Source organism: Rhinolophus ferrumequinum, chromosome 16 (genome assembly GCF_004115265.2).
Source record: "Rhinolophus ferrumequinum isolate MPI-CBG mRhiFer1 chromosome 16, mRhiFer1_v1.p, whole genome shotgun sequence".
NCBI classification, from domain to species: domain Eukaryota; kingdom Metazoa; phylum Chordata; class Mammalia; order Chiroptera; family Rhinolophidae; genus Rhinolophus; species Rhinolophus ferrumequinum.
This window is the reverse complement of record NC_046299.1, coordinates 26,445,391-26,463,749: the sequence shown is the minus strand read 5'-3', so window position 1 is coordinate 26,463,749 and position 18,359 is coordinate 26,445,391. Positions and strand designations below refer to the sequence as shown.

Here is an 18,359-nt window from a genome sequence, read left to right as displayed (position 1 = left end):
TGTGAACATGCAGATGTGAAGAGTGAAGCTCAGGGAAGATCTGAGACGCGCCCACCCTTCACAGACACATCTCCTACCCTTTCGCTTGAGAGACATTAGAGACCGGAAGAACCCTGAGGCTGGGCCAGCCCCACCAGGCAACTTAAGGTCCACTTCCCCCATCAGCTGAGCCAACTCAGTTCCAGGTAAATCGATGAGCCTTGTGATATTGCTGACCACCAACTCCGTGAACATCTCGGGTTTCTCGTGTCGGAGTTTCTCCACAAAAAAATCAGGATTGAAGATAATGGGCTGACCTCGAAGGGAAGAATCATTGCAGATCACAAAATTGCAGATGGCATCACTGGAAAAAAAAATGAAACAGAAGAATCTTTGGGGGGGGGGTAATTTTTACATGGATTTCTCATGCCCTCTCAGCCACACAATTATTCACTCTTTCTGTGGGTTAATCTACATATTGGTCTTTTGGAAAACCTAATCCTGAATCTGCTGACTGCACAAAAGAAGACAATTTGGGCTTGTCGCTGTTTAAGTTATACCCACCTAGATACTTAGGAATTTAGTTTAAAGAAAAGATACCAGATAGCCTCTATGATGTGTCCTGAATTTGCCTCTTAATTTCAGGCACATACTGTAGGAAAATACAGATCCACATACCCTCCCAAATCTAACAGCATATTATTATAGAATTGGTAGTCACTTGGCCACATTTCCTTATTAAAACAGTTAAACCCTGAATTACTACTGTTAAATACTTATAAGACATCAGGCCTGCAGCTATTCTTCCTAATACAGCGAGGAGTAATCATCAAATTAAGGCCTTCTTGGGAATGCAGCCAGTACTACACAGTATTTCCCATGCAGTGGTCAACTGCTGTCAGCACCAAGTTTAGATTAGTCTCCAGTACCACAGAAACCACGTGACGGGAAGCATGATACCATTTAAGAGCTAAAACTATATCTAAATAGTGTGGACATTTTGGAGACAATTACTCTACCCCTGGGGTTCTCTGGTTCCTGGGTCCCTACACAGGCAGGTATTTCCTTATCAGCCTCCTTTACGGAGCCAGGCACTCCTGAATTCTGTTCCTCATAACCAAAGGACTTCACTAAAATGGAAGGCACAGGTACATAAAATAGATGATAATTCAGGCTTGCTCAGGTCCAGAAATAGCTTTTATTTTAAAATCCTTCAATTCTGGATGCCTCTCGCCTAGCATCTAAGTTCAACCTTTTCTCAGACAGAGTCTTCTCTCTAAGGCACTTGGAAAAATTCTGTAGTATTTTGCTTCCAATTTCACTCTTCTGTCACTGAGTAATACTCAGCAGCTATGTTCTGTTGGCCCTGATTTTAGCTGGTTTTCCACTCCTACATACTTGGGTTATACTCCTAGCAAAGCTCCTTCGACTCTCAGAAATATTTCCTTCCCTATTCTTTGTTCCCAATACCCAACTACTGTGCTCCTTTTTACTTTTAATATGTTACCTATAAGAACAGTATCATTCCATCTCTTAGAGCAGACCCATCACCACTTGTTTGTATCCATTACCAATTATCTCTAATGGCTTGTTCTGACCCTTATTATATAAACAGTCATCTATTACATAACCGATGAGTGGCTATAACACAACCCGGAAAGGACAAGTCATCACATCCAGGCAAAGTTGAAATTCACCTGACTCACACAAACATACAATAAAAACAATCACAACTTGAGTCTTCCACAACACTCTAGGTATCAAAGCACTGTTCCAGGAAGAATGACTCCTCTAAATACTAAATATAACTACGCTACAACACACTTTGCCAACACTTTATAGATAATTTTTAATAATGGCAAAATGAAAACAAGGCGTGGGGAAACGCCACAGTTTATCTCTACTCCCTTGAAAAATTATTACACAATTTTAATCAATAGCCCAAATCTTGGTGGCTACTAAATTCCTTTTTTCCTCTAAAATGGTAATATAAGAATTTGCATAAAAATTAAAAATTATGAATGTGCGTTCTCAAGCCAAAAAGTCGTCAAAGAAAGAGAACTTAAAACACTTGTCTCCTTGACCTTTTTACAGGTTATTTTTTCTGTATGAATATAAAGATGCCAATGATTATACTATAAGCCTATTAAAATCAAAAGCAACTTTATCCTAAACTATTCACAAAGCCTCTTTTTTTATGCCAGCTTATTTCAGTCAAGAAACAAGAGTCAATATAAAAATAATGTTTAAAATCACTGCCAATGAGAAATTACTACTCTAAGAGAGACAGAAAATCATGAAATGTGTTAGCCATGAAGAGAGCCTTATAATTTATCAGGTTCATCCTATCATTTCATGGATTTCACATCCCTTTCAATTCTGAAGAACAGATTCCAGATCAAATTAGTTCTAACTTATAGATGTACAAGTACAGCATCCACTATATTCCTTAAGTAGAAACACATACTCATATATAACCTCCAGATCTTTATTCTATTACTATCCAGAGAAAGACTCAGCTAAGATTCTAAAACTTACATCACATTTGACCCTCCAGCATTAAACTGGATCAAATACACAAGAGAAAGGAGCTAGAAGCACAAAGCCCTAGCAATATCATTTCTCAACAGAATCCTTTCTACCTGGCCATCGCCCCCAAGTCTGCTCCCTCCTCAGTAGGTAGAATAGGTAGAAGAATAAATAAGGTCAAGGCTGCCCCTGCCTATTCACAAGAAAAAGATACCTTGGTGCTCCTAACACACAAGTAACAAGCATTCTCAGTTTCTTTTTCCCTTCAGGCATATCTTCCTCCCCTTCCTTCCCATGATCATTCACTCTTGTTTTACCCCACTTTAATTTCTTTAACCTAGTTTTTTCCTCTCTTCCTCACTTTTTCTGAGTAGAGCATTTGGAAAGACAAGACGTAAGGGAGAGACAGGGTTACAAAAGAAGTAAAATGGAAGGTGAGAGAGAGAAAAAATGGATATAGTGAGTTATGTTTTTAAATTGTCCCCCTATTATAAAGCCTGCTAATCCGTTTCCACGGAATACACAATACGACGATATAAAGCTGAGAATATCAAGAAGCATAGTTAAAAATTTAAGAGATTTCTAAGACTAAAGGAAAAAAAATACTATTTTAAAGCAAAAACAACTTCTTACTCTACAGTATCATATTTTAAAATAAACTAAGTTTGCTCAAGTTCAAGAAAAAAAATTAATTTCTTACATAAGTGCTGAAAGCTTCTGATGAGGCATTGGTAAATCGAAGAGACAGGAAAAAAGCGTTCGCCTTGTTTGTGACAAAGGAACCCTCCTTTCCCTGCCCCGTCACAGCCTACACAAATTCCGGGCATGTTAGAGGACACAGGGCACATTATGGGGCCTGAAAGGCAGTACTTATGAGGACTTGAAGTACTCATCTGCAAGTAGGAACAAAACAGAAATGAGAATCTGGACTACTGAGTATTTGCCAATGCAGGGATGAAGTTCAACAGCAGTCACCCCTCACACTGAAAGTTGTATGAGATGAAACAATCGCATAATGTAAGAGTATAAGGACAAGTATAAGTAGTTTTCTAAGATAGAGGGAAAAGTGATCCCTACCTCACATCATACACACACACACAAAAATAATAATAATAATAAATTCCAGACAGAATAAAGATCTACATACGGAAAGTCAAACTTTAAAATTTTAGAAAATAGTATAGTAGAAGAAATTAATGAGGCAGAAGAAAGGTCCCTTAAACAAGACATTAAAAGCACAATCCACAAAGAAAAGACTGATTCATTTAACTATATTAAAATTTAAAATTTCTGTACAACATATGACATTATAAACAAAGTTCTTTTAAAAAAAATGAAGTCACAATGCCTCTGGAGAGAGGAACTGGATCAAAGAACAGGAGTGGGAGAGAACTTTTCACTGTATGCTCTTTTGTACTTTCTAGATTTTTGATTCGTGTGAACATACTATCCATTCATAATAAATAAACAAATAAATTTAAGACTTTAAAAATAATAATAAAATAAAAGATAAGCCATAAACGGGAAAATAATATTTGTTATGCATATAAAAGGATTGTATTTAGAATTTGTCAGTATGCCAAAAATTTATATGAAAAATACACTCAACTCAATAGAAAATTCGTCAAAGGATAGGATCAAGTAATTCATAGAAGAGAGGGCCTAAATAAACATGAAAAGAATCTCAACTTTAGAAGTGTTCAGGGTAAAGCAAATTGAAAAAATGGTATCTTTCACCATCCATCCTTTTGGCAAAGACTATCAGATTCAGGCAACATCTTTTCATTCCTAGTTTGATAAGTGTTATTTATTTATTCATAATCATGAGTCAGTGCTTAATTTTATCAAATATTTTTTGCATCTATTGATGACCATATGATTTTTCTCCTTTATTTTGTTAACGTGGTGAATAACACTGATTAATTTTCTAATGTTAAACTGACCTTGCATTTCTAGAATAAACCCAATGTTGTTATGATGTATTCTCATTTTTATAAATTGTTGAATTTAGTTTGCTAATAGTTTGTTTAGGTTTCTTCATATACATTCATAAGTGAGACTGCCATTGGAATTGTCCTTTCTTGTACTGCCTTCATTAAGATTTTAATCAAGTTTGTACCGGCCTTATAAAGTTAGTTGGAGAGTGTCTTATTTTTCTATTTTCTGAAAAAGTTTATGTGAGAGTGTTGTTATTTCTTCTTTAAACATTTGATAAAATTGGCTGATGAAGCCATCTAGACCTAGAGTGTTCTTTGTGAGAAGGCTTTTAATTATATATTCAATTTATTGTGTTACAGGCTATTTGAATTTTCTATTTCTCCTTGTATTAATTTTGGTTAAGTTGTATATGTCTAGGAATTTGTCTATTTCACATAAATTTTCAAAGTTTATTGGCATAAGCTTTATTGGCATAATTTCCTCTTAGGACGTTTTTAATGTGTCTAGGTTCCCGAGGGCTATCCTCTTTTTCCTGATATTGGTATTTCACGATTTCTCTCTTTTTTAATTTATGAATCTTACTAGAGGTTTATCAATTTTATTAGCTTTGTCAATGTTCCAGCTTTTGTTTTTGTTGAATCCCTCTATTACATGTTTGTTGTTTATTTCATTAATTTCTGCTCTTATCTTTATTACTTCCTTTGTTCTACTTTCTTTACTGGATTCAGGATAAAGGTAGCACTGCCAATCAGTGGGGAGTGGATGACCTTTTCACTAACTGGTGCTGGGACACCTGAACATCTACAGAAAGAAAAAATGAAAATTGATACCTAGCTCACACTATATACACAGGTGAATTGTAGCTCTAAAGGTGAATAGCAAAACAATAAACTTACTAGAAGGTAATATAGAAGAATATATTCTTAAACTCAAGGTGGCGAAATAATTTGTAAATAATATATAAAAAACATGAACCACAAAGAAAAGATTAATACATATGACTTCATTAAAATAAGAACTTGTGTTCATTAAAAGACACCATTAAGAAAGTGAAAAAGCAAGCCACAGAGAGGGAAAATATGAGATATATATATATATATATATATATATATATATATATATATAAAAATGGCTCATATCTTGATTTTATTAAGAATTCCTACTAATCAATAAGAAAAAATAATGATCCAACAGAAAAACTGTCATGAGATTTCAATAAAATCTCATTTAAAAAAAGAATAGCCAAATGGCCAATATATTCATGGAAAAAAACTGCTCAATATTATTAGACATCAGAGAAATGAAAATTAAAAAACAATGACATACTATTGTCTAACAGAATGGCTAAAATTAAAGAGATTGACATAACTGAGATTTAAAGAAAGGAATAGCAATTGTTGTATACCGATAGGGGGCCATAAATTGGTACAACCATTTTGGAAAACTGGTCTTATCTACTAAAGTCAAGCACGAGAGTAGATGATCCAACAATTCTAGTCCCTGCCTAACATGTGCAGTCACAAGTTCACCAAAAATCATAAATAAGAATGTTCATCAAAACATTAATTTCTAAACAGCCAAAATTGGAAGCAAAATGTCCAGCAGGATGGTTTACAAATTGTGGCATATATAAATGGCACGTCTTACAGCAATGAAAATGGACAAACTCCAACTATATGCACCATCACAGATGAATCTCATATATAATGAGCAAAATCACACACACACACACACACACACACAGAATACTGCTTATTGTATAATGCCATTTATATCAAATTTTAAAAACAGAAAAAAACATACTATTTAGAGATATTTGCTTAAGTGGTAAAATTAGAAAGAGAAGCAAAGGTGTATTTACCATAAAATTTAGGATAATTGTTACCATTGGGGGTTAGTGATTAAAAGGAGGCATGAAAATGTGAGGGGAGTTTCTAGTGTGCTAGCAATGTTCTTATGTGAAATCACTGAGCTATGGGGAAAAGGAAGGAATTCATTTGAAGTAAATATGAGAAATGTTAAGATTTGTTGAAGCTGGATAACAGGAAAAGAGTATTGATTATATAATTCTATATACTTGTATATATAAACAACACCTTGCATTGACAAAAGTTTTTAAGAAACCAAGTAGTTTTGACCTAAATTTTGCTATACCTTCATGTAAAAAATATCATAGAAAAGTCAAAGTATAAACAAGTTAACTTCCTCATCATAAAAGTTTTGCATAGATGGCCAGAACTGGGAGAACTAGCAGTTAGGTATGTAGGCATACAGAGGTAGCAAAAGGCTTCCATATTTAAGTGAATATATTAGGCAATTATCCCCAAAGAGTGGCAGAAGCACGACCTACCTTTTAAAAAGGATAATTTTTATAACCTACTTATAGTCTGCAATGAATGATAACTTTTACCACTAGATGGAGCCCTACATGAAAGGTGATATGCTTAGTGAAAGGACTAGAAACAACCCACAGCTAAAAAAAGTCAATTATAGGAAAATAAAATGCAAGTGTTTTTGAGACATATTGAACCCATGAATCTAAAAAATCCAAGGCAGTTGGAGGGGGAAAAAAAAAACTGTATCCTGCAGAAGTATCTTTTGGCTTACTACTACCATAACTGCATAGCCACAAAACAAAATGTTTCCTCCCTAGTGAATTGCTTAACTTGATTTGCTCCAAGAACCACAATCTGGCAACATCAAAATACGAGCTATATTTAAAGTTGTCTAAACCTAACTTAAGAGAAGTATGCACTCTCTTATTGCTTTCTCAACCCTGTGAAACAGGGCTCAGAAACATGGTATCACTTTATTAGAGAGCTGTTGGATAGTATTAAGCAAGTATTAAGTAAGAGGCTATCATTCTTCTTTTTTCTACATATCAAACTTAAACTGGTATCATTAAATGTGCTCATAAAGGGAAAGAACAAAACAGGCCCCATGTGCCCAAGCTGGCAGGGTTCTGTTTTCTTTTTGTATAACAAAACCAGTTCAAAGTTGATAAGCAGTACCATAAAATTTCAGGAAACAATATCCAATTACTTAGACAAAAATTCTGAAATATTTACATCCTAAGGTCTGCCCTTAAAAGTAGCTGCCCAAGGTTCTGTAACATGGACATCTTATCTCTAATTTAGATTCCAATGTCTGCAAAAACCTATTTAGCTGTTATATTTGATTTCAACTTGAACTAATTTCAAATTACTAGAGCAACTTGATCTGAATTAAACCGGTGAGCTAGAGATGAAAGAATTCTTGATTGCTTACCTCTCAACCTAAACATTTTTGGAAACCTGACCGCCGATTTTGCCCTATGGAATGACAATGCAATGTTCTCAGTCAAGAAGGCTAATTATTCTTCCTCAGAGTATCAATAACACAAATTTATTAACATATAATTACTTGTCAATTTTTATCCTTTTGGGCGTCACAAGAATTGTTATTACAGTCACCCCTCTATATTGGCAGGTTCACACCTGCGGATTCAACCAACTGTGGATAGAAAACATTTGAAAAACAAACGGTACGTTGTTGCTGACATGTATTATGTAGTTAGGCCTATGATGGTTGGGTCTATACTGAAAATGTAAAACTTTTTTCCTTGTCATTATTCCCTAAATAACACAGTATAATTATTTACATAGCATTTGCATTGTATTAGGTATTGTAAGTAATCTAGAGATGATTTAAAGTATACGGAAGGATGTATGTGGTTTATATGCAAATACTACACCATCTTATGTAAGAGACTGGAGCATACATGGATTTTGGTATTGGAGGGGTCCTAGAACCAATCCCCTGCGGATACTGAAGGACAACTAGAATTCTCTTGCTGCCGCCTCGCCTAATTTTTCTCCCCCAGGCTGGTGTACAGTAGGAAGAAAGTTTACTTGTGTCAGAAAAGTAACACCAACAGTTCCTATTTATTTGGATAAAGTTCCAGGATGCCTTGCTATAATACAGTGTCACTCTCGTCATTATCGAAAAGCTGTTTATCTCTCAAAAAAAGTAGTCAAAGCTTCAGAGACTCTTTTCCTACAGACTTTAAATGCCATGAGCCTCCGGCAATTAAAACTCTCAAAGAATTTCTATATAAGATCAGATTAGGTTCCAAAAGACTACTTCTCAACCCACTTGTTCCAAAGTCCAGACTGATACTATCCAAGAGACAGCGAATACTTTTGCTCTGGCACATGACTTGTTCATATCTATACAAGTTCACATATTGAAAATTCTTCAGAGATTCTATACTTTAGTCAATATTCTACAAACCTAATCACAAGTCTCTTCATAGACTAGCCTAAGAAGGTGAATTGCTTTTCTGAGATACATGGTAGCCCAACAAGAAATCACAGCCACTCGTGTCATTTAAAATCAAACTAACCATGATCTACTGAGTGCTTTGTAATTTTAAGAAATTGTTAAGTATGGGGACAAGAAACTAAGGTAAGCCTCTAGCCTCCAGAAGCTTAAAAGTCACTAAGCACAAAAAGATTGTATATATTTCTTTTCTCCACGACCTCTATTTTCAAAAATGCAAGTGGCCAATTCCAGGTGCACATGGCATCTAGAAGGCCCAATGAGATGACTTTGAAAATTAGGTTGCAAACAATTTTTGTTTTATTGCATTTACATGTATGTATTAGCCTTAAAGAGTTCTGAGGGCATTTGCTAAAACCCCTTTAAAACTGGAGGTGATGGGGCGGCCGGATGGCTCAGTTGGTTAGAATGCAACAGGGTTGCTGGTTCAATTCCCACATGGGATGGTGGGCTGCACCCCCTGCAACTAAAGATTGAAAACAGCGACTGGCTCTTTCCGCCATCTTTCCGGGCGGCTGCAATGGTGCACATAAATGTCCTGGCCAATGCTCTCCAGAGCATCAACAATGCCGAGAAGAGAGGCAAACGCCAGGTTCTTATTAGGCCGTGCTCTCCAAGGTCATTGTCCGGTTTCTAATTGTGATGATGAAGCACAGTTACATTGGCGAATTTGAAATCATTGATGACCATTGAAATCATTGATGACCACAGAGCGGGGAAAATTGTTGTGAACGTCATGGGCAGGTTAACCAAGTGTGGAGTCATCAGCCCCAGATTTGATACACAACTCAAAGATCTAGAAAAACCTTTTCCCGTCCCGCCAATCTGGTTTCATTGTACTGACAACCTCAGCGGGCATCATGGACCATGAAGAAGCAAGACGAAAACACACAGGAGGGAAAATCCTGGGATTTTTTTTCTAGGGATGTAATACATACGTGCAAATAAAATGCCTCAAAGGATGAAAAAAAAAAGAAGAAAACAGTGCCTGGACTTGGAGCTGATGGGCCCTGGAATAACATACTGTTCCCCAATATTCCCCAATAAAAAAAAAAATTTTTTTTAAATAAAATAAGAATAAAACTTCCAAGCGTAATGCTGTGTGACGCTGCTATTAAATCTAAAGTCAGGATAAGAGGATATACTCAACTGATAATTATAACTAAAAACTACCCTGTTCAAAAGATTCATATGTAAGAAATACCCACCAACCTAGGCAGAAATGTAGTTAACTCTTTTAAACTTTGATATATCATTACAAACCCAAATTTCTAAAACTTCATATAACTACATACCAGTAGCCCCATGTAAAAAGAAAGGGAAATGTGAATGCCAAAGTAGCTTGCTCAACCACACAGAATGTTTTTGTTGAGGGAAAAGTTTCAATAAACAACATACCCTCCAGAATCTTTTCAAGTTTGAAACTGCAGAGATCAATAATACCATATATCTTAAACATCAGCATACCTCCAAAAAATAAAATATAAACAATAGTTGTTAAGTTCAATATAATTTAATAGTCTTGATCCAGGTTCAATGTTCCAGGAAACTGTCATTCCATTTGGAATGCATGTAGACTTTTACAAGCTTACAAGCAAATAAGAGTCTCAGTGCAAATTTAACCAATTACCTTCTTGTCCTCTCTGATTTGTTTCTGTCCCTCCTCATTCATTCAGATCCTACACGCTCGCTCATACTTGTCTATAATTAGACTTAGGAAGTGCTACAGGAAGCGAAGCATTGAATTTGGAGATAAGACTCTCCGCATGCACCAGTTATCAATTGCCTCTCACCCGTCATTGCCTACTCTGCAAAAATGGAGCCGGAGCCTTTAAATAGATTTCCTTTGCCAGCTGGCACGATGTTAAGCATTAGTAATAAAGGACACTGGCCAGACATCGCAGGAGGAAGGACCTTCCATTCTGGTTCCAGGGTGCTCCTCTAGGCAAGTCTCTGCAGTGTAAGTGCAGTAAGAGCAGCACCAGCTCCAGCAGCATGGGCGGCTTCTCCAGTGATGGACTCCTGCAGTATACAGCAATCCAGGAGGCGGGAGCCTTCACAGGCTCCTCCCTATAAACAGTTTTCCGCTGTAGCCTAACGGGTGCATTTCTAGCAGGTTCCATAAACTGAATTTCCACTGCAACGTCTCTGCCATTCAGTAAGCCATGACCATGCCTTCTCCAACAAGGTCTAGACCTCTGCCCTAGGGGACTTCTGCCTTCCACATTCTATCTCAGCTCTAAGAATTATAACTGATTGTTCCCCCCTCCCCCAGCTTTATGAAGGTATAATTCACAGATAAAATTGTAAGATATTTAAAGTGTACAACGTGATGATCTGACATACGCATACATTGTATAGCTAATTCTGATATTCGTATATTCTTTAGAGATCTATTTACTTCTTATTAGCTAATCCCTTTTTACTCCAATCCCGTTATAATTAATAACTCTTTATATTAAATGTTCTTTGTTCAAATTACTGTACAATTTCTGTGTCCTAGTGAACCCTGACTGATATATTAGGTAAAACTAGCAAGACTGCAGCACAAAATTAATGCAATTTCTAGAAACAACCCACCCTAAAAGATGGCTAATAAAGGCGTAGTTAAGAGGGTTCCCTCAAGGTAACCACAGGGTATCTTCAGGAAGAAAGTGCTGATAAGTGCTGAGGAAGGAAGGAAGGAAGGAAGGAAGGAAGGAAGGAAGGAAGGCAGGCAGGCAGGAAGGAAGGATCTAATCAAGTGTGGTGTGCCTCTCCCAAGGATAAAATGTGCTAGCAAACTGACATCCATATGTACTATATTCATCATATAAATTACCAAATTTGCATATATCATTTGGCTTCTTGTGAGTCTGAATGGAGTCAGTCTCCCCAAACCCATCTACAATAGTTTCTGGACTTGCAATTAGGACTTGCAATTAAAACAAAAAAAGATCATCACTCTCTAATGACCTTCCACACAACCAACCAGCAACCTCCTTTAACATTTTTTAATCTCACAAGCTCTACAACCAAAGGTTAGACACAGAGAAAGGTTAACCACTTACCAGTTTAATTTTAAAATTCAGTTTTCTTCTTCCCCCACCTCCTTGCACCAAGACTGGCCTTATCTACAAATATAATGATCAAACTCTCTAAGCCAGGTAATTGATTAAAATGTAAAGTAAAAAGATTGAGGTTCCAAAAAGACCCCTGAAGAATCTACTCATTACCCTTCAGATAGAATTTGACAGCACAAACACAAAACTGGATTCAGATATTTAAACCGTATTTTCCCACTTAACTTGTTCATGTGAGAACGGACAAGCCTTCCTAAGATCAATAAAGGTTCCACCTATCACTTTTGTTGAAGGGCCGCATTGCTGTTTTATTAGAGAAAGAACAATGGAACAAAAAAGGCTTCAGGAAGTCATGTGTTTAGTCACCAATATTCCATACTCTAAGGTGTATGTAAATTAGCAGGACGGTTTCCCCATCTGCAGGTGCCTTCCTTATCCTCCAAAAACATTTCCAAAATGGGATGCAAGCATCCCACAGTCTGTTCCTAAGCTGTTCTTAAGTTCCAGGAGCAGGCTTGGGCCCCAAAACTTGGACACTGCTGGCATATTAACTGTCACCAACTTTTTACAAGTGCTATCACTACCACCGCTTGCTTTGCCTCCCTCCACCCCTATATGTTCCTGTTTGCTTTTTCTGGTCCACAGCGGGTTTCTCTTTTTCCAGTAAATACTGAGGTTAAAAAGCCCACAACCCTTTGTTATCAATTTCCCCTCTTCATCTAATAATAGTTAGCACTTCCTTTTTATGTCCCTTTTCAATTCAAAAGCACTGAGCTGTATTTTCCCACTGTCAATTACGTGGGAAGGTGGCTATATTTCCTTTTCTACTTCAGCTTTTTCTCTCTTTGACCCTTAAGAGTCTCCTTATTTTTATACTACTATTGGTAGAGTAGATAGCTTCTATTTGTGGATTCCCCTTCAGTATGATTCATTTAACTTGAAGGTATAATTAGTGAAGTGAGTTAAATTTGAAAACATCCTTCTACCTGACAAAGGCCAGCAACAGAGGGCAAGGGGTGTTTATCATCAACAGGTCAAAATATAACTTCAAAATCTTTATGGACAGAGCAATTTTTTCTTATTTAATTCTTTGATTAAAATAATTTAAAGCATTTCTAATTAATAGGAGCAGGCTTAAAATAATGATGAAGAAATAGAAAGCTAGACAGTTCAAAACGATGATCACATATTATCCATCAACATGCAAATATGAATGTACAGCAGAGGGAAGATAGTCAATATTATCATAATAACTTTTATGGTGACAGATGGTTACTAGATTTACTGTGGTGATCACATCATAAGGAATATAAATATCGAATCACTATGCTGTGTACCTGAAACTAATATAAAATTGTATTGATCTGTGCAAATCAGACAAGTCTTTCCTCTTCTTTACAGACTACAAGGGGCCACACCATCAACAGAACATCAGAAAGGTTAATATCTGCAGGGCAAAAAATATATTTGTATGGTATTTATCACCACAAAGTAATATTTTATATCTTAGAAATGACAGAGACTCTTATTCATTCATTATTGACCACCTAAACAAAGCAAAGCTAAGTTGGGAATATGTAATAAAAATCTTCACATGTCCTGCCCTCAAAAAGCCTTACAGAAACCCAACTTCTCTTTTACAACATGGAGTTGATAAGTTTCAGGTTCAGATAAGATGCTGTGAATACCTGTTGATCATGTAATTAATACCATTACAAAATTTACATTCAGTTGGCAACATCCTCTAAAGGAATCCAAACTACTTCTGCTACAGAATAGTATTTTGTCTTCATCACAATTCAAGGTTTTACAGGAGGATAAGGAATGATCTAATCAAATTTATTAATCCCCTCTACAGTTTCCCGGCAACGATTTATAGGCAGCTCCAAGAATGGAAAACTCTTCCTATAAAATATTAAACAACACATTAAACCACGCCCGTCTCAACCAGGGAAGGAGCTCAGTGCGAGCTCATTACCCAGCTTCACGAGACTTGGAAACTCCTATTCAGTATAAATGGCACCAAGAGATATCAAACTAAAGTGTTTTACTGATTTATACTGAGGCAATGAAAATAAGCTCATTCTACTGAATTCTAACATACCAGAGGTGCCAACAAAATGTACACTTTTTTTTTTAATTGGGGAATATTGGGGAACAGTGTGTTTCTCCAGGGCCCCTCAGCTCCAAGTTGTCCTTCAATCTAGTTGTGGAGGGTGCAGCTCACTGGCCCATGTGGGAATCCAACCGGCAACCCTGTTGTTCAGAGCTCGCACTCTAACCAACTGAGCCATCTGGCTGCCCAAAATATGTACACATTTTAAGAGATGTTATTCATGTATTACTTTTCAAGGTTGAATTGAATTATGGCAGCAATGTGTAGTATGACATTTGCTCAAAAGATGGCGTTAATCAAATGAATGCTAGCGTTATTCATTGTATTACAATTTTAACACAGTATTTTCTTTTCTTAATTTGTGTATATATTTTTATGGCACCGTCTGTATGTGTAATCAATTAAGACAACTAAGATCTCACGGCTGGAGCAAGACCAGCTGGAAATTCTTTCTCAGAAATGCTAAGTTTCAGTGTGCTTGCTTAGGAGAGAACACTGTAGAAATGATGATTTCCTAAACTGCAGATCCCTCTTGTCTGTTCTTCAGTTGTTCTAGGAAAAAGAAAATCTACCAAGTATTAAGTGGTTATTATCTGCAAGGCTCAGTCCTAAGAGCTTTAATAGAATTGTCTAGTTTAATCCTGGCATTTTGTGGACTAGACATCATTACATCCATTTACAGATGGAAAATCTGAAGCTGAGAGAGGTTTAAAAATTGGCCTAAGTATACTATTCTTTTTGGTGCTCTTATAAATGGAATTGTTTTCCTAATTTCCTCTTCAGATAGTTCACTGTGTATAGAAATGTAACTGATTTTTGTATGTTGATTTGCATCCTGCAACTTTACAAATTTGTTTATTAGTTCTAACAGTCTTTTTGTTAGCATTTTTAGGACTTTATATATATATAAGATCATGTCTGCAAACAGGGACAATTTTACTTATTCCTTTCCGATTTAGATGCCTTCTGATTTTTCTTGCCTAATTGCTCTGGCTAGGACTTCCAGTACTATGCTGAACAGAAGTGGCAAGATTGGGCATCCATGCCGTCCGTATTCCTGATTACAATGAGATATCACTTCATATCTGTCAGGATGACAATTATTTAAAAAAAAAAAAAGACAAGTGTTGGTGAGGATATGGAGAAATTGGAACTTTTGTACACTGTTGGTGGGAAAACAAAATGGTGCAGCTGCTATGGAAAATAGTATGGAGTTTCCTCAAAAATTGAAAATAGAACACCATATGATCCAGCAATCCCACTTCTGGGTATTTACCCAAAAGTATTGAAATCAGGATCTCAAAGAGATATTAGCACTCCCATGTTCATTGAGGCACAATTAACAACAGCCAAGATGTGGAAAGACCTAAACGTTCATGGACAGATGAACGGATAAGCAAAATATGGTATATACATAGAATGGAATATTACTCAGCTTTTAAAAAGAAAATTCTGCAATATGTGACAACATGGATGAACCTTGAGGACATCAGGTTAAGTGAAATAAGCCAGTTACAGAAAGACAAATACTGCATGATACCACTTACATAAAGTATCTAAAATAGTGAAATTCATGGAATTAGAGTGGAATGGTGGTTCCCAGGCCCTGGGGGTAGGGGAAATGGGGAATTACTAATTAACAGGCATAACGTTTCAGGAAGAATAAGCTCTTAAAATATGCTGCACATCATTTTACCTATAGTCAGCAATACTGTATTGGACACTTAAAATTTTGCCAAGAGGGTAAATGTTCTTGCCACAATAAATTTTTTTTAAAAATTGGCCCAAGGACTCAAACCCTTTTTTAACTGACACTCAAATCCTTACTCTGACTTAAAGTACATAATCTGACTCAGAGTAGATTAAAAGGTACTGACAGCGTTCTCTCCCAGCGCTGTGTGACGCTGGGGAATTCGATTAACAGCTCTGGGCTTGAGTTGCCTCACCATCAAGATGAGTCTCAGCGCAAAGGCAGGCAGTCCTGACACCACCAACTGGTCAGTTTGCAGCCAACACCGCGGGCGGACCTCCCACGGACATCTGCAGGACAAAGCGGGGGCTGATTAAAGCCCAACGCTGGGCGGGACCACCGCGCCTCAGCCTCAACAGGCACCAGGGTGCGAAACACCGTGGGTGGAAGGCACAAAGCCCGGGCCCGTTTGGTCACCATGACCCAAGGGAAAGGCGTCAGTACGACCAGCCCACAGGCTGGTTTCCTAGGCAGCTGGACCAAGAACTCGGCTCACCTCCTCCTGGATTCGCCGGCTGGCACCTCCCCTTCACTCTGAGCCTCAGTCGCCATCACAGTCGGCAAACTTCTTTCACTGAACCACCTCAGGCCCCACCCCCACGCCTTTGGATTGGCTAAGGTGTTTCTCCCCTCTTCCATACGATTGGATAACTTGACCGCCCCTTCTCAACCAAAACAGTTTCATGATATTATTGGTTTATTCAAACAACTAACCGTCATTGGTCAGCCCCTGCCCTAGCGGGATAGAAAGGGGTTGGGGCCTTCCGGGAGTTGTAGTTTCTCGTTTTGATTAACCCTTCGGATTACCCTGACTTTTAGGTTCAAATCAAATACCCGCAGTTTACGCTCAAATTTTGACCTGACATGTAAAGCTCAGAATTACAAAACTCGAATTTGAAAGTGACTTTAAAAGTCACTCTCTTAAATGCAAGATTTCGTTTTCTGTCTTGACACAGTGAGATACCTAGAAGGCTAGGTACAGAGTGGCAACAAAGAAGTACTTACTATTGAATTTAGTTCACAGCCTGCTTTTTTCAGATGGTCACACAGCACAGCGATAGGTTACTTATGCTTCATTCCACCCGCTCCCTTCCGGCATCCCAGAGAACCCACCGAGTTTGCCTCTCTGTTCTGAATCATGGAACCAAAACCTGCATAACTCTCCCTGGCTGAGCTTTAATCCTCAATGGTAGAAATAATAATTACACTTGTCTTCCCTGCCTGACAGGCTTCTGGTGAAGATTAACTAAAGCAACAGATATGAACACATTGTAAACATAAAGCATTAATTTTTTTCTGTATTCTTTTTCTATGCTTTTATCTATGGATTTTTCTAGGAATATTTCTTCTGTTGTTCCTTCTGACTTCCTTTTACCTGAGGTTCTCCCAGCTCTCTCCTTCTCTTTCACTAAGCTCTACCCACATATGTTTCAGTTTCTCAACAAATTCTTCCCTGCCTCAGAGCCTGCGCAGGTGTTGCTTGTTCTGGCTGGCCCATTTCTCACTTTATTATCTTTCATATCTCAGCTTAAATGTCACTGGTTCAGATGCCTTCAATGGCCCACTATACAAATCAGTTCCCCTATTAAACTTGCACACAACACTCTGTACTCTACAGCTCTTATCACAATTCATAATTATATAGTTGTTTGTGTGACCATTTGTTTCATGTGAAGGTTCAAAACTAGACTTCCTGACACAAGTGGGCACAGACTATGTCTATTTTGCCATGGCATCTTGCACATAGTGGCCTTTCAATATCGTTTGAACAAATTAATAAAGAAGTCCTCAGACTATATTATCCAAGTCAAAAATTGAATCACATGTTCTAATAGATTATTTCAATCTATGAGAATTCATATTAAGTTTGATAAAAGTGTCAAATAAAATTGCATTTAGTTTTATGTTTAACAAATTGTTTTTATCCAGCAAATATATGAAATTCAACAAACATGTATGAACAAGGTTCTTTTTTCTGGCCCCCTGACACTCAGCACATTGATTGACTGAATGAAATTGATTCTTTCACACAAAAGAAATGTTCAAAATTTTTATTACCACAACTCAGAGAAACACCACACAACTATATTTCTGGTTCCTCTGGTTTGATGACATTTTTATACAAAGCCCTTAATATTTGGGGAAATACAACACACTAGTTAAAAGCATGAGCTCTGGAGTTAGTGAACCTAGGTTCAAATCCTGGCTCTATCACTTCAGCTCTGTGATTCCAGGCAAGTTGCTTTACTTTCTGAATCCATTTCCTCTTCTGTAAAATGAGGATAATAATTGTCAGAAGGGTAGTGTGAAGATTAAATGCGATAATATCTGAAAAGCTGCTTAGCAACACAGTGTCTGGCACATACCAGGACTAGATAAATAAATATTCAAGGTGATATGATGAATATCAAGAATGCTTAACTCCCTTCTCAGATATCACTTCTATCTCCATTGCTGTGTGATAAAGACCATACATTACACTTGAAGTTACAGTTGCATCATTTACTCTGGAGAGGGGAGTGTTTCTCCTCAAAACCAACTGTTCCCCTGTGACTTCTGATTAAAAGCAAGTATCATTGCTGAGTGCTATAAAAGGACCCCCACCCCTCAAAGCTGACAAACCTGCACACTCTGTTTCTGCAAGGTGTCACAGCTCCCCTGAAAT

The 18,359-nt window shown here is 37.2% G+C and overlaps 1 protein-coding gene and 1 pseudogene across 5 annotated transcripts in view; one reads left to right on the top strand and one right to left on the bottom strand.

The window, feature by feature from the left end:
- ARHGAP19 (Rho GTPase activating protein 19) overlaps positions 1-18,359 on the bottom strand; it is a 61,536-nt gene that overhangs the window by 30,833 nt on the left and 12,344 nt on the right. For 2 of the 5 annotated variants that reach the window (XM_033130959.1, XM_033130962.1), the window contains exons 1-2: positions 16,191-16,283; positions 78-343 (exon numbers count right to left, since the gene is read on the bottom strand). In XM_033130959.1, coding sequence (XP_032986850.1) covers positions 78-343; positions 16,191-16,246 — 322 coding nt within the window. In that variant the 5' untranslated portion in view covers positions 16,247-16,283. Of the gene's footprint in view, positions 1-77; positions 344-3,208; positions 3,309-10,559; positions 10,752-16,190; positions 16,284-18,359 lie in introns of those variants that run through there. The other 3 variants (XM_033130964.1, XM_033130960.1, XM_033130963.1) reach the window with 3 other exon arrangements.
- LOC117036218 (40S ribosomal protein S15a-like) lies at positions 9,284-9,720 on the top strand (annotated as a pseudogene).